General features: G+C 32.0%; 1 protein-coding gene across 10 annotated transcripts in view; it reads left to right on the top strand.

Annotated features, from left to right (window-relative positions):
* The window catches only part of LOC6502092 (protein pangolin, isoforms A/H/I/S), a 61,668-nt gene that overhangs the window by 14,756 nt on the left and 21,704 nt on the right, over nucleotides 1-25,208 (top strand). For 4 of the 10 annotated variants that reach the window (XM_032455837.2, XM_032455836.2, XM_032455835.2 and 1 more), the window contains 8 exons: nucleotides 484-529; nucleotides 1,090-1,187; nucleotides 4,801-4,912; nucleotides 8,700-8,787; nucleotides 8,886-8,966; nucleotides 9,523-9,672; nucleotides 23,120-23,312; nucleotides 23,483-23,648. In XM_032455837.2, coding sequence (XP_032311728.1) covers nucleotides 484-529; nucleotides 1,090-1,187; nucleotides 4,801-4,912; nucleotides 8,700-8,787; nucleotides 8,886-8,966; nucleotides 9,523-9,672; nucleotides 23,120-23,312; nucleotides 23,483-23,648 — 934 coding nt within the window. Of the gene's footprint in view, nucleotides 1-483; nucleotides 530-1,089; nucleotides 1,188-1,264; nucleotides 1,319-4,800; nucleotides 4,913-8,699; nucleotides 8,788-8,885; nucleotides 8,967-9,522; nucleotides 9,673-17,208; nucleotides 17,527-23,119; nucleotides 23,313-23,482; nucleotides 23,649-25,208 lie in introns of those variants that run through there. The other 6 variants (XM_032455840.2, XM_032455842.2, XM_032455841.2 and 3 more) reach the window with 5 other exon arrangements.

Here is a 25,208-nt window from a genome sequence, read left to right as displayed (position 1 = left end):
CGGCCAACTATATTAGATCCCATATACATATTGCAAGGGTATATTATCTTCGGCTCCGCCTGAAGCTAGCTTTCCTTTCTTGTTTTAGATACGATGGAGACAATTTTGAAAAACTAAATTTTAAGATAAATGCGTTGAAAGCGATTTAGATACGATGCATTGTGCCAGCTTTTCAGCGCTTCGATCAGCTCTTTCTTCGAACGGCTGTACCTTCAAAACGACGTTTAACTTTTGCAAATAACCATACTTCTTAAAATATAAAGAAAGCAATTTATGCAAAAAAAAATAAAAATACATTTTGTTTAATCCAACTACGAAACCATTACATAAATTGGCGAATTATATCTTATAGCTGCAATACAACTATACAAAGAAACAATTAAAATTAAGTTTGAATCATACGATTATTCAATTACAACTAAATTTAACAGTTAACATAGTTTATGTTATTATTTTAACCAATTCATTACTTTTTCTTTTTAGGACAAGGGCCAAAAAACAGTACGTCCGGAACACAGCCCAGTTTTTAGTAAGTATAATTTTAGAATGTTTAATTTAAATTTAATTTAATATAATTTAAAAGTATATTAATTTTAAGGCGTCTTGTCCGACTCTATAAAGTATATATATTCTTAATCACCATTGGTCTGTTTCTACGCAAACTAGTCTCTCAGTTTTAATTTATCGACTCCGAAAGCAGCCCTCTTATTTTGGCACGCTGTAATTTAATTGAGAACGTCTGGGATCAACTGACTTTCATCTTTCATATATTGGATCGGCCAACTAAATCCAATATTTGCGATATATAACCGCTCCTAGGTCTTGTAATGTGTACCGTCATTTAACTCCAAAGCATTATCAATTTTGGCTCCGCCCGAAATTAGCTGTTCATTCTTGATTTTTTTTGGAGTTTATTATAGTGAAGTGTTTTAAATATATATTTAAGAATCTTAAAGAATCGGGTCTACAGTTGCACATTTTCCAAAATTGTATTTTAATTTATATTAAAATAAAAACTACAAATTTTAAGTACGTCACATACGGTGGCCATAAAAACTTTCAAATAACAACAACTGCTATACATTTCAGATAAACTTGATACCCACACACCAGGCTTTAATATGGGATATTTAGTTTCACCATATTCATATGCAAATGGGTCCCCAAGTGGATTACCAGTTACAATGGTAAGAAAATATATACGTTAAAACCTATGTTAGAGAAAGGTCGCAGCCGAAAGTAAAATACAAATTTAAGGAAACTACGATTTTTATAATGAATGTGGATTGTTTGCAAAGCGCTATTCATACCTTATATGGTAAGCAATGGTCACCAATTTAATGCTACACAAACATCTGGCCGACATCAACCTTAGCCTGGCCTTATTCAGTTCTTATCTAGTCATTTTCGGCAAGATCTTAATGGTCCGCCAAAATTCGCCTCAGAGATAAAAAAAACAAAGGTCCTTTTCCAGATAAGCGGGGGAAAGGTATCATGAAGCTCTAGAAATCATAATGACTTATAGTATTCTTGTTATACTCTACAGAGGGTATAATAATTTTCCATAAAGGTGTGCAACGCAGAGAAGGAGACATCTTGCATACTATAAAGTCTATTTACTCCTGAACAGGATCACCTCCTGAGTCGATATGAGCATGTTTGTCTGTCCGTCTGCCCTACTGTCTGTCTGTCCTACCGTCTGTCTGTCCTACTGTCTGTCTGTTTCTACGCAAACTAGTTCATAGTTTTAAAGCTATCGAGTTGAAACTTTGTAAACACCCTCATCTCAAAAAAATGTACTCAAAGTTCGTCCACGATTCCGGTTTATTCCATTATTTCGAACAACAAAAATTACCAACGTTTTAATCTTGATACTTAATGCACGGAATAAACTAGAATCAAAACAAAAACAAGAAAGGAAAGCTAACTTCGGGCGGAGCCGAAGTTTATGTACCTTTGCAGTTAGGGAGCAGCTTATATTATTATATATATATCGGATCGTATATAGTTGGTCGATCCTAATGAGAACTTTCACTATCAAATCAATTTTTTAATTAGAATGTTGGAAACAGCCCCAAGCATCTTTAAAAATATCATGGCCGATGAAATTTGGCAGATCGGATTAGGTTGCCCAAAATGGAATCCGTAGACTGTCCCATCATTATAGCCTAAAAAACAACAAAGTGATGCGAATTCTTATCGTTCAGTTATATGACAGCTATAGGATATAGTCGGCCGATCCTTGTGAAATTTTGTGCTTTAGATATTTTGGCCAAATATAACATGTGCCCAAATGTCCCACCTCTAACTTAAAAAACATGTCCCAACCCTCTAGCTTAAAAAACACCAAATTTATGGCATTTCCATTCAATCATTTCTATGTCAGCTATAGGATATAGTCGACCGTTCCGTCTTATATACTGCTGGAAACCAAAGAAGGATGTGTGCAAAGTTTCAACTCGATAGCTTTAAAACTAAGAGACTAATTTGTGTAGAAACAGACAGACGGACATACGGAAATGCTTAAATCGACCCAGGAGGTGATCCTGATCAAGAATATATATACTTTATAAGGTCGAAGATGTTTCCTTCACTGCGTTGCACACTTTTGAACAAAATTATAAAACCCTCTGCAAGAGTATAAAAATTACTTTTGTTTCATTTGTTGTAGAGAATATAGTCGGAAGATCCGAATTTGGTTTTTTAAATAAATTATACATACACTCTCTTTTTAAATGTGTAATCAATAGCAAATATCTTGAAAAAAATAAGACAGTTGACAGAGATCACTGGATCAGTTGGCCAAAATCAGAATCCATAGAGAAGCTAAACTTTTTACCTTAAAAAAAAAACCAAAGGATTAACCTATCCGATCGTTCAATTATATGGCAGCTATTTATATTGATTTAAGAAAAAACCCTTCCTAAGCGTGCAAGAGGAAACTACTATATATGGCTAAAGAATGAAACCAAAAAATAATTTAACGGATATGCTTATATATACTCAGGTGATGATCCGAGTCAAGAATATATATATTTTATAGGGTCGGAGATGTCTCCTTCACTGCGTTGAATACTATTGACCAAAATTATAATATCCTCTACAATATTTTCCAAATTTCATAAGGATCGGTCGACTATATACTATACCTGCCATATAACTGAGCGATCGGACATGAAACAACATTGCTATTTTTAAAGATGCTTGGGGCTGTCCAAAATTTTTAGTGGAGAATTGATTTGATGGTGAAAATCTCATAAGGATCGGCCAACTATATACGATCCGATATATATATAATAATATAAGCTGCTTCTTAACTGAAAGGGTATATCAACTTCGTCTCCGTTCGAAATTAGCTTTCCTTTGTTGTTTTTTGTATTAGCCCAAAATTTGATGTACTTTCACGAGTATGCCGAAGATAATTTTAAAATGTTAATTAAATTAGGGAAAATGTATATATTTGTATGAAAATATATAACCTGTTTTCTAAAGAGCTGCTCCTCTATATAATGTGCTCACATTAGGCCCATACGAGCAGTCACATAACGTTCAAGAGATATGCGATAAAAACTGCTTATATCGTTTTTTTTTTTATTCACACATAACTAAAATTTATAAAAAATCGTTAAACTTTTTATTATTAATATATTTTAAGATTTATCAATTAATATATATGTATATGGGTTTGTATTTTTATATATTTCTTCCTTGATGTCAAAAGCATGTTAGTATAATTAAAACAAATATATACGACATTAAATTTCGATGACAATGAGGGTAGGTCTGCGTGGGGAAGGGAAGTTATGCCAGCGGCACGTTTCTTATTCGTTTAGACGCGGCAACATCAAAGAAATTTTTGGTTTCACTGAATCATTTGCCGCTGTACCTAACGTAGGTTGTTATTATTGTTTATATGATGCAAGACCTAAAACACATAAATAGTATACAAATGTTACATAAGCCAATGTGTAACCAGAAAAAGAAAAAAATTACGTCTTCAATGGAACAGTCCATAGAGAGGTAGAGATTGAATTTAGTGTTATGGTTACATTAATCGTTGTTTTTGGTATACAGTTCAGCTTTACTTAATATTATTATTACACCCTTGCAGAGGGTATTGTAATTTTGGTCAAAAGTGTGCAACGAAGTGAAGGAGACATCTCCGACCCTATAAAGTATATATATTCTTGATCAGGACCCCCTCCTGAGTCGATATGAGCATGACCGTCTAACTTTGGTGTTTTTAAGTTAGAGAGTTAGGATTTCCATATATGTTATATTTGGCCAAAATGTTTATATAAATAAATAATATGTAAAAAATTTCATAAGGCTCGGACGACTATATCTTTTAGCTGTCATAGAATGATCGAATCGAATTGGCATAACTTTGGTGTTTTTTAAGTTAGAAAGATGGGACTTGGTATTCCATTCCATTTTGGGCAAAGTAATCTGATTTGCCAAAATTCATAAGGATCGGCCGACTATATCCTATAGTAGCCATATAATTGAACTTGGGGCTGTTTCCAACATTTTTATTAGAAAATTGATTTAATGGTGAAATTCTCATAAGGATCGGACAACTATATACGATATTATATACATATAATAATATAAGCTGCTACGGCAAGGGTATATCAAATTCGGCTCCGCCCGAAGTTAGCTTTCCTTTCTTGTCTTTTGCTTTAAATTAACCATGTGGCTAAATTTTTTTTATGAATTTACACGGTAAAAGTTAATAAAAAGTTAAAACGGATAATAAAAAAATTTATTCCTTATTTATTTTCCTTACGTCTTATCCAGGCCAACAAAATTGGGTTGCCCCCATTTTTTTGTCACAATGCAGATCCATTAGCTACACCACCGCCGGCGCATTGCGGAATTCCACCATATCAACTGGACCCTAAGGCTATGAGTGAGTGTACCATATTTTGAGATATAAAATGTACTGTGATAAATATTACTTAATCTAAAACAAAAGTAAAAAGAGATTTTTCTTTTAATATCTTAGACGGAGATTTAAAATAAGTAGTATAGTAATAGCAGAGTAATTAAGAAAAAAGATTAAATTACTATAAACTGCAGTCCACGAAGGTGACGAGCCTCATGCCTTAGCGTGCAAGAGGAAACTACTATATTGTTTCCTCTATTTCCTATATAATTTTGTTTAAAAGTGTGCAACGCAGTGAAGGAGAGATCTCCGACCCTATAAAGTATATATATTCTTGATCAGGATCACCTTCTGAGTCGATATAAACATGTCCGTCTGTCTAGTGTCTCAGTTTTAAAGGTATAAACTTGAAACTTTGCACACATCCTTCTTATACTTGCAGGCAGTATTTAAGTCAAAACGGCCGGGATCGGTCGACTATATCCTATAGCTGCCATATAACTGATTTGCAATTTCCTGATCGGAAATGCCATGGTGTTTTTTAAGTTAGATGGTTGGGACTTTCCACACATGTTATATCTCGGAAAATATATTATCAAACAAAATTTCATAAGGATCGACCGACTATATCCTATAGCTGTCATAGAACGATCGGAATTGGCATAACTTTGGTGTTTTTAAAGTTAGAAAGATGGGACTTGACATAGTTTCCATTTTGGGCAAAGTAATCCGTTATGCCAAATTTCATAAGGATCGGCCGACTATATTTATTTTTAATTTTTAATTTTATTTATTTTTTTTTTTTTCTTGGGGCTGTGTGCAACATTTTTATTCGAAAATTGATTTGATGGTAAAATGTTCTTAAGGATCGGCCAACTATATACCGATATATATATATATACCGATATATATATATATATATAATATATGCTGCTACATAACTGCAAGGGTATATCAACTTCGGCTCCACCCGAAGTTAGATTCTCTTTCTCGTCTTAATTTTAAACATTTTTTAAATGATAACTTACATGTTCATGTTTCATATAATTTTACCGCATCATGCGTTCTTGACTTTCTCACCCAAACTCAATCGCTCAAACAATTTGCGAATTAATAATTGCGCATGATGCGATTTTATTTGTGAGCATTGTATTATATGCCAATGATCTAACCATTCTGCCGAATTTGCCCCATAGTTTGTGCACATTGAAAAGAAATTGTGGAAGGGAGAAATTGAAACCAAACTGAGTGCAGACCCTTCTGATCAAATGAAAACCAGCGGCATAAATAAAAGGCGCGCACTTAAGAGGTCCACAGGATTACACGCCATTATGAATCCTTACAAAGACTTCACATTATTAATTGAACAACACAATAAAATTTGAATTATCAAGGGGAAAGAAAACAAATAAGGGTGACGTGCGGTTAAACTATGAATAATTTTTTTTCGTCTTTAAGTAATTTATTACAAAAAGTATGTATATTAATAAAATTATATCGATATGAATGGATATTTTAACCTAAAAATAAAATTGTTTATTCTGTCATCAAATTTTTTTTGACAATTTATTGAATTTTTTTTTTATTGTATTATAGAATATTATATATAGTATTATAGATAGTATTTATTTTACTATAGAATAGTATTACAGATAGTATTTCTTTTTACTATAGAATCTACAAATTTCTAAGTAATTACAAAAACAGTAATGTTTTTTTTTCGAGGATTAAAGAAAAACCGCCCCTTAGGCAAAGTGGTTAAAAGAACGTCGCACATGACCTATTAGTTGCGTAAACCAACCCCTGTGAGCTTAATGCATATATACGTTTGAATATCGGGGTGTTTATTTCAATTTGCCGGGCTGTTCAAAAATTGTCCCAGATATTTTAAAAATGATATGAACCATTTAAAAATGAATGAAAAGAGATCGTATTGGATTTGGAACGTGCTGGTAATAGTGAAATTAAAGACATGATCTACTAATCGAGTATGATCATGCTGAAAATATTTTCAACGGTATGGTAATGTTAAAAGTAGGATCTTCAACATGTAAAGTTTTTGTTTTTACCTCTGCCTCTCTACCTCTTTAACTTCGAGCTTAACCTGTTCAATATGATAACTAATCAAAATAAAAAAAATTGAATTCATATAAAATACACAACGGTTTATTTCTATAATAGGTTATCTAACATTATAAGTTTATGGAAACATTTTTTATAAATGATTTAGGAAAAAATCCTCTTAATGTTAATGAACATGAAAAAAACTGTTACATAAAGCACACAACAAAAAACCTTCCCCTACATGATATGGATAGTTTCATATAAGGGTTGCACTGCAGACGAAAATAAAGATTTAGGGAAAACATTGTTAATAGGACATGACCATTGTGGATGGGGAAAGGGTAGAAAATCGAAAAGAATAAAAACATGTTGCACAACCACATAATAATGACATCCTTTTGTCGCAGGCTCAATTCATTCAATCGTTTTTTCTAACATAGCCCGCGGGTTATTGCAGCCACCGACCTATTACCCTTCACGCTTATCTTGTATTTTAGAAGAATCTTATAACAATTGAACTTGATAATGACAACAATATACAACACCACCAATAAGGAAATATATATTCGCAAAAACAAAACTAACAACAGTCTTAAAATTGAAAAACCAACAAATTCAACAACAAATACGTGCATTAAAAAAAAAATTATATATTCACCAGGTACTTAACCATTATATGTTTTATTATAAAAATCATGAATAACAACTATTTGATGAATTTTATTATTTTATAAAAAAAAATGTTTTATGATTTGATTATTTATTGATCAATAAACAAACATTAAAATTAAAAAACGAATGGTGGAAATTCATAGAATATTCTTTACGATAAAAAATGGAATACATTTCACATACTTTATGGATACTACAATTTATCCTTTCCTTTGATGACTTCAGCGCATAACAAGCATGATATAGCGCTTAACAAGAAAGTTTTTTTTCATTTAAATTTTGTAATTAAAATGTTTTTCATCTTCACCCCTATAAAAAATATATATATATTTTAGATCAGTCGATATGAGAATGTCCGTCTTTCTTTCTGCTTTTACACGAAGAGTCAATCAAGCTCAACTTTGCATACATTCTTTTCGTTGGACGCATTATATAAGTCGACTATTTCTTATAGTTGCCATATAACTAATTCACTAATAACTTTAGTGTTTCTTAATATAAGAAGGATGAGATTTTCTGGAAAATATATTTTAGGACATAAGATGCCACATGACTGAAAGGGTTTAGCTATAATTAGAACGTGAAAGGAAAAATAACTTCGCTTTTTCCCTTAGCAGTTCATTGGTGAATTGAAGTTAAGAAATCAGTTTCCGATAGTTCAGTTAATTGGCTCTATTTATCTAGGCAGTAAGCGACCGATTTCGCTTACCGACTTCCGACTTATATACTGGGAAAAAATTAAGGGTGTATGCAAAGTTGATAGCTTGAAATCTAAGAGACTAGTTCGCATAGAAACAGGCAGACGGATATACTTATATTGACTCAAGGGCGACCCTGATCGACCTTACAGGGTCGAAGATGTGTCCTTTACTACGTTGTACACTTAACCAACATTTTAATACCACATTTATAACCACAGAGATATAAAAAGGTTAAAATACCACAATAACGATGTCAACAAATCAGTCAAATAAACAATAAGCCAATACTAAAGAATGTTTCGAAAAGTTCTTTTTTTAATAACTTTGTCAATGTGCGAACTTACTAACATTTATTTTTAAAATTATATTTTCAGGTTTGACTCGTCCCGCTTTATATCCTTTTGCCGCAGGTCAATATCCATATCCAATGCTGAGTTCTGACATATCTCAAGTGGCTTCATGGTATGTTTACATTTTAACAGTTTGAAGAGTTAAATAAGGCTAAAACCTAATACATTTAGTAAACCGCCTTCTTTGTACATGCTTATATTTATTTACAGGCATACACCGTCTGTATACTCTGCATCTAGTTTTAGAACTCCATATCCTTCTTCATTGCCAATAAATACAACGCTATCAAGGTAATCGTTTGTATTTATCACACTCATTTTTTACTTTACTTAGTAAAGGACTTCTTTAAAGTTCGTATCGAAATTTTTGGTGCATACTTTGGAAGATAATTTGGTGTAAAAGCGACAACTTTCAAGTATTTTTTTTTTATTATTATCAAACGGTATCTTTATAAATTAAATTTTAATTAATATTGAACATTGACAGGGAATTGACGTTACAGGGAATTTTCGGAGGCATCTCGAACAAAAATAGATGTGCGTTGTGCAGAAATCTAAATAGAATAATCCGAAATGAAAAAAATTTGTGAATGAAATTTTGTTTATATTTTTTAATTTGTCATAGCATTTAGAAGGAAAAATCCCAAAAATTAATAAAAATAAAAAATCGGCGTCACTACCTGCGAAATGGTTTTGTTCTGTGTAAAATTTTTTCAAAAATATCTTAATCTTAAAAAATTTTAGGTCACCAAACAAAATCAAAAAATTGTTTTCATAAAACTTAATGAGTAATAGTTTAAAAATAACTAATTAAAATAGTTAACCATATTGCTTATATTTTTTTTAGCGATTTTCCTTTCCGGTTTTCACCAAGCCTATTACCTTCAGTACATGCTACATCTCACCATGTATTAAATTCACATCCAGCTATAATGGGAGCAAGTTCCAAACAAGACAATGGAGCTCAAGAAACAGCAACAAATAGTAGATATTCGAGGTAAGTAAAACATTTTCTCTTATTAATACAATTATACTTAAAAGGTTACTGAGTATATTTGTATTTTTAAGTGTTGACATAGCCGGATAAGTTTATAGAGACATTTTTACCTTATATAGTACACATCTTATATTATTAGATATATAGCGGATCGTATATGGTCGGCCGATCCTTATGAAATTTGGCATATTGAATTATTTTGCCAAAAGAGTAATCTGTACCAAGTCTCAAATTTCTAACTTAAAAAACACCAAAGTTATGCCAATTCCGATCGTTCTATGACAGCTATAGGATATAGTCGGCCGATCCTTTTGAAATTTTTTACATAAGATACTTTGGTCAAATATAACATGTGTGGAAAGTCCCAACCCTCTAACTAAAAAACACCAAAGTTATGGCATTTCCGATCAATCAGTTATATGACAGCTATAGGATATAGTCGACCGATCCCGGCCGTTCCGACTTATGTACTACCTGCAAGGAAAAGAAAGATGTGTGCAAAGTTTCAACTCGATAGCTTTAAAACTGAGAGACTAGTTTGCGAAGAAACCGACAGGCAGACGGACATGCTCATATCGACTCAGAAGGTGATCCTGATCAAGAATATATATACTTTATAGGGTCGGAGATGTCTCCTTCACTGCGTTGCACACTTTTGACCAAAATTATAATACCCTCTGCAAGGGTATAAAAAAACAAGAAAGAAAAGCTAACTTCGGGCGGAGCCGAAGTTGATATCCCTTACAGTTGTGCCATTTCCGATCGTTCAGTTATATGGCGGCTAATGGATATAGTTGGCCGATCCCTATGAAATTTGGCAAATAAGATTATTTTGCCCAAAATGGAATCTGTACCAAGTCCCATCTTTCTAACTCAAAAAAAAAACACCAAAGTTATGCCAGTTCCGATCGTTCAGTTACATGGCAGCTATAGGATGTAGTCGGCCGATCAAATTTCTCAAAAATTTGTTTTTTCTTCGAAATTTTATATTCATTATTTTTTGAACGAAGTTAATTTGGTTTTTATACGATGATAATCTAGTCCAGAAATATCCTGCTCACCGCATGAGGTCTTTTTTTTATGAACCTCTGTTAAATTGGATATTGTTCAGTTCCAAGAATATGAGAAAATAGTTAAAGGTTGACTTAATATACATGCTGAGTTTGAAATCAATAAATAATAGTTGAAATAGTTTGCTCAAAACCAATTTTTGAAAAAATCCTCTTTTTCCGCCTTCTTACACAACTTCTTACGTATATAACCGCTTAAGGGAATGTCCTTCCATTATAAAAATTTTATAAAGGAATTTTATAAAGGCTTTATAAAAAATGAAAAGTATTATTATTTTAATATAATGCACCGTTAAAAACTTAGTTCGCTTAAAATGTACTATTTGAAGAAAATAGACAAAAAACGTTATTCCCCTATTATAAAGCCATGGTTGTCTGTTTTATGCCAAGCATGATACTTATTATGTATGCAATAAATTAATACAAAATAGCATTTAACATACAAAATATCATTTAACTTTATTATTGCTCTAGTACTAAATTTCCAATTCTTAATTATCAGAACTGCTCTCCAGTTCTCATTTTTTATCTTTAGCTCAATCTTTTTAAATCCTAGCAAAGGGGTATTTATATTTCATACTCTCGAATCTATCTCAGCTATAAAAGTTATACTTGCGTAAGCAATGGATAATTGCCAAAACAAATAAATATAGATATAATATGAAACTCTAAAATAAAAAAAAAAAATGTTTCTCTTGGATATTTTTTTAATGTTGTAAATTTCTGACACTGTTCTGTTTCGCCTTTTTTAAATTTTAAATTTGAATTTAAACAAACTTCTTGTATGTGTTATATAATGGATGAGGATATTTTTAGACGCCATCTTTAATTTACCAATGGCTTTCTTCAATGTACACATTCACAAACACCACTGCAGTTATGAACAAATAGACAGATTTCAAAATATATAAACTCTCTCATTGGCCCTCTCGTTAAACTCGCGCGTGCGCATGCAGAATCAACCCCTAAAAAAATATAAATTCGAAATCCATTGCCCCTTAGCTTCGAAATTCGAAAATCACGTAAAAGTTTCAAACGGAAACTGCAAATAATTTTTTTTTATTTTTAACAGCTTACTAAAGCTTACTTCGGGCGGAGCCGAAGTGGATATACCCTTGCAGTTAGCAGCTTCTAATATTATATTTACAACTGACATATTATTGTATTTATATGACATCCGATTTATATGACAGACCGACTGACGGACAGGCGTACAGAAAGACAGACGGAAATTCTTACATCGACGCCAGTTGTCTCCTTCACTGCTTTGCACACTTTTGACTAAAATTATAAGACCTTTGTTCAAAAGTGTGTAAAGCAGTGAAGGAGACATCTCCGACCCTATAAAGTATATATATTCTTGATCAGGATCACCTCCTGAGGCGATATGAGCATGTCCGTCTGTCTGACGGTTTCTACGCAAACTAGTCTCTCAGTTTTAAAGCCACCGGCTTGAAACTTTGCACACATCCTTCTTTTAATTGCATGCAGTATATAAGTCGGAACGGCAGGGATCAGTCGATTATGGGAGTTTCAATTCGATAACTCTAAAACTGAGAGACTAGTTTGCGTAGAAACAGACAGACGGACAGGCGGTTATGCTTATATCGACTCAGGAAGTGATCCTGATCAAGAATATATATACTTTATAGAGTCGGAGATGTCTCCTTCACTGCGTTTGCACACTTTTGACCAAAATTATAATACCCTCTGCAAGGGTATAATAATTTACGCATGGTTTGGTTCTTAACTAATTAGGCAACTTCACGACAATTTGAAAAACAAAGAACGTTTTGGTCATGTTCGGAGTGTAAGGCTATTTTGGACACCAAAAACCATAGAATAAAGGTTTTAATTTTGAGTCTTGATTCTTAATTTTGAAACTTCTTTCGAGTCTAGTCAAAAATATATAGACAATATATATAAACTTTTAAACCTTTCTTTCTCCTATCTAAATAAATTTACACTCTCTAAACATACAGGCAAATTAATTCTAAACACACAAAGTGAGTCCGATAGATATTTTATATATAACATTTTTATATATTTTTTACATATTTATATATTTTTGTATTGTTTTTTTCTTTGTTTTAATAATAACGTAATTTTTCTTTGGCTGCCTTATTAGAAATCTGCAACATGTAATAGATCTTCTAAGTAACCTTTGTCAAATTTGACTTTAAATATGTACTATGTAAATAAATTTGGCGGGGTTTGCGGAAACATATTTTTACATGTATCTTTCTGCACCACCTCCTTGATATCGTCACTATTTAAAGAATCACTCTCTGAATCAATAAATGTACATATACACAAGAGGGAGCCAAAATCAAATGGCATAGACTCAAATTTGCCACAAGATGGCGCAGCCAACCTAACATAGATTCACATGTTATAAAAAACCACTATGGACGGCAGTCCACGAGGTGACGACCTGCATGCCTTGGCGTGCGCGAGGAGACTTTATATATAGCCGAAAAATTAAAAATTTTCTGTAGGCATCCGATCTGAATGAATTATAAACCAATCGAAAGGTATTGTTTTAATTAGATAATTTTTGTCCAAACATTTTTAAAAATGTGTTTGGTTTGGAAGAAATTAAGGTGAAAGTAAACAGTAACTCAGATAGAATATTTTTATATACCCGATCCGACATTTCTTTCAGAAGTTATTCAAGAAATTCAAGAAATTTGTACAGCTTTTTCCAAATGAAGGCAGTTTGTCTGGTTGTCTGTTTGCACTATTTTTTTTTTTAGATGTTTGGAGAATTGGAGATGTTATGAGCAACTATTATTCTACAACTTTTTGATATCTTAAGCTTACGTTAAAAAATTAAAATGTTAATTAATTTGTTAATTAAAAAATTCATAGCTATTATCACGAAAGATATTAAACGTGCTTTACACCGTTAAAAAGTTTTTTTCAAATGGTTAAATTTTTTTTTTTTTGGAAAAAAAAAAAATAAAAATAAAAATAAAATTATTTTTTAAAATTGGCTCATTTGATCTTATTTATATTGCACGTGTAGATAGCCCTTGAGATGACTCAACTTGATACATAGCTTGTATAGCTTATATCTGGCAAAATTCGTTTTGGTTTTTTATACCCTTGCAGACGGTATTATAATTTTGGTCAAAAGTGTGCAACGCAGTGAAGGAGTCATCTCCGACCCTATAAAGTATATTATATATATTCTTGATCAGGACCACCTCCTGAGTCGATATGAGCATGACCGTCTAACTTTGGTGTTTTTAAGTTAGAGAGTTAGGACTTTCCATATATGTATGTTATATTTGGCCAAAATATTTATATAAATAAATAATATGTTAAAAATATCATAAGGCTCGGACGACTATATCCTATAGCTGTCATAGAATGATCGAAATTGGCATAACTTTGGTGTTTTTTAAGTTTGAAAGATGGGACTTGGTATTCCATTCCACTTTGGGCAAAATAATCTGATTTGTCAAAATTCATAAGGATCGGCCGACTATATCCTATAGCTGTCATATAACTGAACCATCGGAATTGGCATAACTTTGCTGCTTTTTTAAATAGAAAAATGGGACTTGGTACAGATTCCATTTTTCCAAAAATAATCTTATTTGCCAAATTTCATAGGGATTTCCCAACTATATCCCATAGCCACCATATAACTGAACGAACGGAAATGGAACAACCTTAACTGCAAGGGTATATCAACTTCGGATCCGCCCGAAGTTAGCTTTCCTTTCTTGTTTTTTGATAATTTATTATGTAGTGAAAGTCTCAAAGCAATCGGCTTCTCGTCTGTTCATTTGTTTAAACAATTTGGTTTCCCACAACTACGAAACAATTTTGTAGAATTTTGGTACATTTTTAATTAAAATTTTTAAACTAACCAAATTCCAAATCCTTTGTAAATTAAAAATACGTATATCTTCAGAAACACTGAAACACTTTACATCTTTGGAAAGGTTTTTAATTATTCCATATCCTTTCTTTCTTCTTAATTAGTCAAAATCTATGGAGTAAATAAAAAGAGTTTTGGTGTTTATCCTTACTTTTTATGTATGGCTAACTTGTGAATCGCCTGTCTAGAGGTTTCTTTAATATTCTATATATTATGTGTTCTATTTTCAATAATTGAAGATCTATATAAACAAAAAAAACAACTGATATCATATAAAAACAAGAAAGGAAAGCTAACTTCGGGCGGAGCCGAAGTTTATATACCCTTGCAGTTGAGTCGCAGTCCGCTAGGTGGCGCCACGCATCTTATATTATTAGATATGTAGCGGATCGTATATAGTTGGCCGATCGAATCTTATATTATTAGATATGTAGCTTATGAAATTTGGCATATCGAATTATTTTGCCAAAAGAGGAATCCATTGAAACTCCTTCTAACTTGTGAAATTTATGAAACCCTATGTCGACCTACCTAGTCGACCGATTCCTGCCGTTCCGACTTATATACTGCCTGCAAAGGAAAGAATGGTGTGTGCAAAGTTTCAACTCGATAACTTTAAAACTGAGAGACTAGTTTGTGTAGAAACGGACAGACGGACATGCTCATATCGACTCAGGAGGTGATCCTGATCAAGAATATATATACTTTATAGGGTCGGAGATGTCTCCTTCACTGCGTTGCACACTTTTGACCAAAATTATAATACCGTCTGCAAGCGTATTAAAACCTCACGACGAGGTAAAATACCGGTGACGAACCTGCATGCGAAACCCAAAATATCGGATATCAATTTTGGTGACGAAAATATATAGCATATATGTGTACAAAATTGCATGATTATTAAGATTATTTTGTCCAAAATAGAATATGTACCAAGTCCCATTTCCGATGTACCAAGGCCGATCCTTATGAAATTTTGTACATAAAATATTTTGGCCTATTTGGCCAACTTAAATATACCCTTGCAGAGGGTATTATTTTTTATTCAACGATTCTGTTAAAAAAAATTTTCCGAATGAAGCATTTCCGAATAAGTATTTGAATAAAATATGAATCCAAACTAAAAATAAATGTTCAAATATTCTTGAAATATTTAATCATTTTTTGACTTCTGGCTCTGGCAATCTAACTTCTGGCTGAGCCGAATTTGATATACCCTTGAAGTTAAGTAGAAACTAGTTTGCGTAGAAGCAGTCAGACGGACATGCTTATATGGACTCAAGACGTAATCCTGACCAAGAGTACATAAAATGTATAAGTTCAAAAATGTCTCTTTCACTGCGTTGCACACTTTTGTCCAAACTTATAATACGCTCTTTTCAAAAATAAAAAATTATCAAAATGATATCCAAGGTTAATCCCACAATTTCAGATTCCAAAAAGCATTTAGATACATTTGACAATCGGACGGAATTTCTTGGAGAATTAAGAATACTTTTTAAAAGAATACAAAAATAAAATATGTTTTATTCATGGTTAATGGGCCTAGCATTAGTTATATGTTCAAAATTTTGAGAGAACGGATATTTTATACGCGTTTGCGCACATCGTATCTTGCATTTCCTGACGTGCCAGGGTCGAATCCGCGTTCTCTCTTAGCTCTCTTTCTCTCAACTTTCGTTGATTTTTACCTTTTAAGACCGAAAGAGAGTATTGTGGCATATTGTTGCGGCAGTATATATAATTTTGTGAAAACACATACAAGTTCTGATTTCATAAAAAATATTACAAATTATGGATAAAATATATTATCTTAATAAAAAATAATGAAGTGAATTTTTTTAAACGTCCATATTATAAATTTTTTGTTGATGCAATCAAGAAATCATAAAAACAATAATACACAAAGTTGCAAAATAATGTTGTATTAGTGTTGCAAATATTAAATAATAAATAAAAGCTTTAGTCAGTATATCCAGAGTATACGAATATCCATAGGTCTTTTCCGTATATACTTTCTGCTTTTACAGTTAAGCTAAATAAAAGAAACATTTTTTTGTAATACTGTATCACTATCACTTTAAAAAAATCTTTAATTTGAGTGTCGTGAACCGCTTTCATTCTGTGTATACCGTGTACGATTTTTAATTAGGATTTAATTTATAATACAAATATTAATTCTATTCAATTAAATTAATTTAAAAAATCCATTAAAAAACATGAAACAATTTGAATTGAACAATATAAAAACATGAATTTTTATAAAAGTAACTAAACAATTTATAAAAGTCTATAAGATACTTACCGTATGAATTTAAATTTGTCTTTATAATCTATATAATTAACTGACCCTTGATATGTCAAGAGGATCACACTGAATTTCTAAAATGTCAAATTTAGGAATAATAATTGGTATAAGGACGGAATCTAAAGTTATTAAATATTGGAAAAAATAATCTTGATAATCAATTTAAAAATGAGAAAATCCTCTTATATGGCTTAAATCATAAGTAGAATAAAACAACACGAAATATAAAATATTATATTGAAACTGTTTTTATATTAACTTTTCAGTACCATACAACTTCATGTTGTAAAAATAGTCTACTTCGTGCCAGCCAACAATAATATTCATGCATTGATTGTCTGTGTTTTCGCTTCGAAGGAATAAATAACGAAACCAATAAACATTAAATTGACATAACACAAGATCCAAAAATTTGCAACTAAATTAAGAGACCTTAAGCCTACTTAATCAGGAGATAGGATTCCGCGGTTAAGGTGAAAATTCTACTTCCATAAACAGTCATATTATAATGAGCCAACAAAGGTGCTCGCAGCATCAGCTTCTAGCTACACAACTTCTTTATACTCACCTTTTTCAGCCACAGTTAGCGGAATCCCAATCTGAATCTGGAAAAACATTCGAAAAAGTGAAAGATATGGTTAACTTTTCGAAAAAGAAATCTGATATTGATCAAGAGGATCTTCCACCAACCCCAGCTTCGCAAGATAATAATAATAATAACGACACTCTTAATGAAATTGATAGTTGTTTGAGATGTGATGAATCCTTCTCAGAATTTTCAAGCTTTCATAAAATATTAAGCAATCTGCAACAATCAAAAGTCAAAGAATTTGATAAAGATAAATTTGAAAATCAATTAAATAATAATAATAAATACACAAACGTTTACGATGGACAAGAAAGTTGTAACTTTTTCCGAGAACACAAAAATTTACTAATTGATGTTAGAAATAAACTGGAGCAACTATCCTTACTTTCATCTGCATTTCGTCAGTGTCATATCGATCAAAATTATGGAGTAGAAACAGCCCTCAAAAAGACAGTTCGAAGACAATTAAATGATAACTTAAAGATAATTGAGGGCATGTTGGATAAAGTAAAACAACTTTGTAATCAATGGAGTACGGCTGAGCTTTTTTACCATCGGAGTATTCAACGATTGGGGGTTCATTCCGATAAAAGTTCTAGTAAAACTTCAATTTATTCCATTATGGCTCTGGCTGCAATAGCATTGACTGGCGAATGTTTGATAACATCCAAAAATAGCCATATAAAATCTGACTGTGTTGACTGGGAAAAAAATGATAACAAGATTGATCAACAGTTAATAACAAATGTAGGAAAACCCAAAACATTAGCTGAAGTAGAAAATATTATACTTCAATTTGCTTCAACCGTTTATGAACAACAATATTGTTGTGACAATTACTCATCGTCTAATCTCAAGGGTATTGATAAAAGTGAATTTAAAAAATCTTCATCACCATCATGCATTTGGCATCCAAATGCAAAAAGTTATGGCACTCCAAATGAACTTGAACAATGTAGCACTGCAGCAGAAATTATTTTAGAGTTTGCTTCTCTAACATCCTCTGCAGCACTTATAAATATGCATGGTAATTTACCAAAGTACTCCAACGTTGTGTTAGACGATTCTGCTACTGTTCAAGATTCTATAATTCGGTCTCCCGCTGTTTTGAATAATAATTATAATCAACTGCCTGATGTTTCCTTTGTCAAGGACTCTAAATTAATTGATCAAGTCTTAACAACATCTGCTATATCCACGAGCAATAGAGACAACTCGATAGATACGTTTTCCAGAAATCTGGAAATAAGTCAAAATCGAAGGAAATCAAAATTCGCACGTCGCATAGAAATTCCAACTTTAGAATCCTCTAAATCTAATAATTTAAAGAATAGGGGAGATGAAAAATATTTTCACAGTTTGAAAATCTCTCCAATTATGAACTTTGAAGAAACAGCGTCGCCAATCTCAAAAGTGGATTCTGTATCTGCTATCCATGAACGTGTTATAAATAATATTTTTAAATCTCAATTAAACGCCTTCACAAATGCTGCATGTACCAAAAGCGATACAATCGTTGGGCTTTCAGAATGTGAAAGTTTGCCCATCCTTGATGCTCCATATGATCTAACTATCGGAACCAAGCTAAAAAACATGTAATTTTAAAATTTTTTGTTTGTGATTTTCTATATCCTTCATTCCAAACGGTTTTGATACCATGTAGGAAAGTCCTTTTGTCTGAGTCTGTCCATAAACGTCATGTAAAAATATTAGGTGTATAATTTGGGTTCCGCCGTTTTTATGGATTTTGCTTTAGCTGCTTAAAGGGGCAGAATGGTTTCCGAGGCTGAAAAAAAAAACAGATTTTTTGTTCAATTCTGAGTGTATATAATTATTCAATCTTTATACTCTTGCAGAGGGTATTATAATTTTGACAACGCAGTGAAGGAGACATCTCCGACCCTATAAAGTATATATATTCTTGATCAGGATCACCTCCTGAGTCGATATGAGCATGTCCGTCTGTCCGTTTCTACGCAAACTAGTCTCTCAGTTTTAAAGCTATCGAGTTAAAACTTTGCACACACCCTTCTTTCCTTTGCAGGCAGTATATAAGTCGGAACGGCCGGTATCGGTCGACTATATCCTATAGCTGCCATATAACTGATTGATCGGATATGCAATAACTTTGGTGTTTTTTAAGTTAGAGGGTTGGGACTTTCCACACCATTTGACCAAAATATCTTATATACAAAATTTCATAAGGATCGGCCGACTATATCCTATAGCTGTCATAGAACGATCGAAATTGGCTTTTTAAGTTAGAAAGATGGGATTTGGTACAGATTCTATTTTGGAAAAAAAAATCTGATTTGTCGAATTTCATAAGGTTTCATAAATTTCACAAGTTAGAAGGATGGGAGTTTCAATGGATTCCTCTTTTGGCAAAATAATTCGATATGCCAAAATTCTATATACGATCCGTTATGTATCTAATAATATAAGATGCGTGGCGCCAACTAGCGGACTGCGACTCAACTGCAAGGGTATATAAACTTCGGCTCCGCCCGAAGTTAGCTTTCCTTTCTTGTTTTTTAATAATTCAAGATTTAATGAAAATAAATAATAATATTCCGTTATTAAATTAGGTTAAACTTCGTCAATTTCCATCACTCCATCATAAATGTTCAATCAGAATTTATATAGCTTAATAAAAACTTTGCAAAATCGAAAAACATACTTTAATAAAAAAATAAATCTAGTCTGCTATATTTCGGATCAGAATCAAAACATCTGGATTCCTAGAGGAATTTTAGTTAAAAATTTTGGTATCCAATGAGTTCAATTTTCCAAATGATTTAATTTCTTACAATTCCCTTACAAGAAATTCAAAAATCTTAAATCTAAGATACTAACACAATTTATCACCTAGACCAGCCCAAACCTGTGTCACATGTACCCAGAAATTTCTCTGCCCGGTCTTTTCTTGCTTACCGACAATATAAACGACCTTTATTTCTAAAACAGTGGGATTAAAAATTTGGTATACTATGAGTTTTAAAGAATTCTCAATCTTTTATTTGCAGAACCATGAAAATTATATATAAAATATTTCAATTATATTGTTTCCGTTACTTTTGTAACAAACTCCTGTCAAGAAGCGAAGTACTGGTCTGTCATTTTTAAAGCTATCGAAATTTTAAAACTTTACACATATCATTCTTTTCTTTGCACGAAGTATATATATGGGAATGGCAGGTCGCCCAAATCCTATAGCTGCCATGTAACTGAACCTTATTTTGTATACCCTTGCAGAGGGTATTATAATTTTGGTTAAAAGTGTGCAACACAGTGAAAGAGGCATCTCCGACCCTAAGAAGTATATATATTCTTGATCAAAATCACCTTCTGAGTCGATATAAGCATTTCCGTCTGTCGGTTTCTACACAAACTAGTCTCTCAGTTTTAAAGCTATCGAGTTGAAACTTTGCACACATCTTTCTTTTCGTTTCAGGTAGTATATAAGTAGGAAAGGCCGGTATCGGTCAACTGCATCCTATAGGTGCCATATAACTGATTGATCGGAAATGCCATAACTTTGGTGTTAGAAGGTTGGGACTTTCCACACGTGGTATATTTGGCTAAAATATCTTATGTACAAAATTTCATAATGATCGGTTGACTATATGCTATAGCTGTCATAGAACGATCGATATTGGCATAACTTTGGTGTTTTTTAAGATAGGGTTTTTTAAGATGGAATTTGGTACAGATTCTATTTTGGGCAAAATAATCCGATTTGCCAAATTTCATAAGGATTGGCCGACTATATCCTATAGAAGCCATATATCTGAACGATCGGAAATGGAACAACCTTAACTGCAAGGGTATATCAATTTCCTTCCTTGTTTTTTACTGCTACTAAAGTGCAGTGGTTTATTAACTTCGGCTCCGCCCGAGTTCAACTTTTTTTTTTTCAATAATATAAACTTTAGGAGTATATATTTATAATATTTGCGTTATTTATGAAACAATTTTTTTTGTGTAACCCCGGATGTCCTAATCAGTGTTTAAAAAATTGCAGTCGAAGTAGTATAAGTCGCAATATTCCTACTTTTCGCTGCTTCGACTGCTGGTGACTTCTTAAAATCCGCAGTTGCTTTTGCAACAACTATAAAAATACAGGCCAACAGCAAAAAATCTCCACGCATAATTTCACCTGCTCCATAACCTTTAAGATCCCCTTAATCAAAGTCCAAAACAAACATAGGTTCTATCACCCACAGTTTCCGCGGTACACCTAAGAGAAGAAATCGATCAAATTTTACCATATATAGAATTATGTAGGCCGTGTAATAGCGATGACCATCATTGTTTCCAGTACATATCATTTTTGAAAAGTATGTGTACCAACTAAAATTAAAAAATGGTATCTAGCAGTTAGCATATCAGTTAGGAATACTCATCCGAAGTTGAAATCTCAGATTTTCTACATTAATTTTTCGTCTTCTATGATGTTTGCCCAATTTGGGGAATTTGATTTTGGGTTTAAGGAAAAACGCGAAATAATTTTATTGAATTTATTATAGGTGATTAAACAATATTTTCTTCAATTAAATTGGAGTTTTTAATCTCATATTTTCAAAAAGTCATGGCTATATACGTTTCTTTGTTCAAAACGTATCTATTGAAGGTTCAGCTTGTTTCGTAAAGCTTTACAGAAGTTGTAGATCATGATCATGATCGAAAGCAACAGCAAGGCAGAAAGTAAGAAAACGAAAAGTGGCGGCGGCGAAAAGCAAAATCATATGAAATTAAACTCCAACAGTTTTTCAAACACTGGTCTTAATAAAGCTTACAAATTTTCTTGAGAAAAAAACGAATATCTTTCTTTTTCATTAAATTTGATAAATTTGAAGAACTAATATATATTAATCTTTATTTTCTATATATGTTTTTCTATACTATATACTTTTTTTATATATTTTATTTAAAAGTTACTGCATAACTCTTTACTAAAACTTTCACGTAAATTAATAATAAACAAGAAAGGAAAGCTAACTTCGGGCGGAGCCGAAGTTGATATACCCTTGCAGCTAAGGTTGTTCCATTTCCGATCGTTCAGATTATATACTATAGCTGTCATATAACTGAACGATCGGGATTGGCTTAACTTTGCTGTTTTTGAAGCTAGCATGATGGGAATTTCTCCGGATCTGCCAATCTAATCCGATCTGCCAAATTTCATAAGGATCGGCCGACTATATCCTATAGCTGCCATACAACTGAACGATCGCAAAAGGCACAACCTTGCTATTTTTAATGATTCTTGGGACTGTTTCCAACATTTTGATTAGAAAATTGATTCGATGGTGAAATTTTCATAAGGATCGGACAACTGTATACGATCCGATATATAATAATAATATAAGCTGCTGCTTAACTGCAAGGTTATATCAACTTCGGCTCCGCTCGAAGTTAGCTTTCATTTCTTGTTAATATGGACAAATGCCCATTTGGTAGGTGGGTCAACAAATTAATTCTGCTAGGGTATATACGCTTCGGCTTCGCACGAAGTTAATGTTTTGTGTCTAACTTGATTATATTAATTTATATTTATATATATATTTATTTTAAAATTTCGCCAGGAACCTGGAAACAAAAAATACGTCAAGTATTCAAACGAATGACACTAAAGATATTTCTAATGACAAAAAAAAACCACATATAAAAAAACCATTGAATGCGTTTATGTTGTACATGAAGGAAATGAGAGCCAAAGTAGTTGCTGAATGTACACTTAAAGAATCGGCAGCTATAAATCAAATTTTAGGGCGGCGGGTAAGCGAATAAGCAAATATTAATAAATATTACTATGTATCACGTAAGTTTAAAAAAATGAAGCCTTATAAAGAAAGTAAAGAAATTTGAGAAGTACAAATTTTAAACGGTTCAATTAAATTAATACCTCTTTTAAAAATGATTTTAATGAATTCCATTATTAATTATAGTGGCACGAACTTTCCCGCGAAGAGCAAAGCAAATATTACGAAAAAGCTCGTCAAGAGCGGCAATTACATATGGAATTATATCCGGGGTGGAGCGCACGAGATAACTACGGTTATGTGTCAAAAAAGAAAAAGCGTAAAAAAGACAGATCGACAACGGATTCGGGAGGTACTGCACAAAATTATCAAACTAACATTTTTTATTTAAATTGCATTTTACTATAATATTGTTTCATGAAATCACTAACACGTACATTGTCAAGCACACCTCTAACATCCACAAGTAATTTACATTTATTAGAAGTAACGACACAGTAAAAATATGTATTTTAGTTATTTGTAAATAATTGAAATATAAAAATAAGATTAATCTTAAACTGCAGGCTGTAAAGATTCAATATACACTTGAAAGATGTAAAACTTTATGTTTGTAGCTGTGAAGATTGTTTAGATACTGTTAGATTTGGTATTTCTTTATATATTTTTTTTTTAAATCCCAATAGGTGTCAAAAAATTGTTTTAGGTTAAAAATAATATACGATTATAATAACATTATATTTATTCCAAATAAAAAAAGCTATAAAGTCATATCCTATATGTATAGCCTTAAGTGGTGTAATCACTTAAAAATTGTTGAATTGAATTGCTGAAAATATTAATGGCTTAACTTGTACGGAATTTAATATTTAACAAAGAGTATAATTAAGTAGTCCTAAAATTTCGAATGTGATTTTTTTTTTTCAATAATACTAGGCAAAAATTGTATTTATTTTTTTTAGCCGTAGTCATGTGAAAATGTTACAAAAATTCCGGAAATAATACACATGTACACATGTACACTACACACACACAATAGAAACATTTAATTTAAAGAAATTCGAAACTTATCAACCTTATAAATTTAAACTTATGAAATGATATATTTGGTTTATACTTTGATTTTTTTAAGAATTTTTTTTGTTTGTTTTTAAATACTACCAGAACTATTTAAAATTGGGCGTATGACATTACATTGGCTAAAGCATGCACCCGAATCGATCGATCAGTCCCAGCTTTATAGTTTCTTGCCGTGGAAGAAATGACTTAAATGTATTAAAATATTTTATACAATTACTTGGATTTCATAGTTTTATATGGATATAATGACAATTCTTAAGGGGGCAGGATGGTTTAAGACTTCAAAAAATTTTTTTTTCAAAAAATTTGTATATAATAGAACATTATCTCAGGAATATTCTGTGAAAGTTTCATGTCGATCGGACTTAAGCTCGCTAAGATACTGATTTTCTAGCTTATTTCTCTCCATATACTTTCAATTGCTTTTAAAACTTTAGACGCGTTTTTCTCAAAACAACTTTTTCAAGTCGGTGCGTAACGTAATTCAAAAAGAAATGCTCGGATCTAAATACAATTTTTCACACATCTTTTATACAATAAATACTTGCGGATGAACGAAAGCTTTTAAAAAAAAATAAAATTTAAAAACTAATAGTTTCAGTAAATCAATTTAATTTTTCTGTTTCCGCTAACACTGTAAGGCCAGACTTGACGCACCGCAAGATAATAATTTTTTGAAGCGACTCCGGCCGACTGCCCGTCACGGGACAAATAATAATTATTTCTTAAAAATAAAAATTCCTAGATACTCTCAAAATATAGCCATTTATCGTGTAAAAAAATTGAATAATTATATTCACTCAGAAATGAAAAAAAAATAGCAACAATCTGC

The sequence above is a fragment of the Drosophila ananassae genome (genome assembly GCF_017639315.1).
Source record: "Drosophila ananassae strain 14024-0371.13 chromosome 4 unlocalized genomic scaffold, ASM1763931v2 tig00000061, whole genome shotgun sequence".
Taxonomy (NCBI): domain Eukaryota; kingdom Metazoa; phylum Arthropoda; class Insecta; order Diptera; family Drosophilidae; genus Drosophila; species Drosophila ananassae.
Note: the sequence above shows the minus strand (reverse complement) of the source record. Positions and strands in the feature narration are given on the sequence as shown.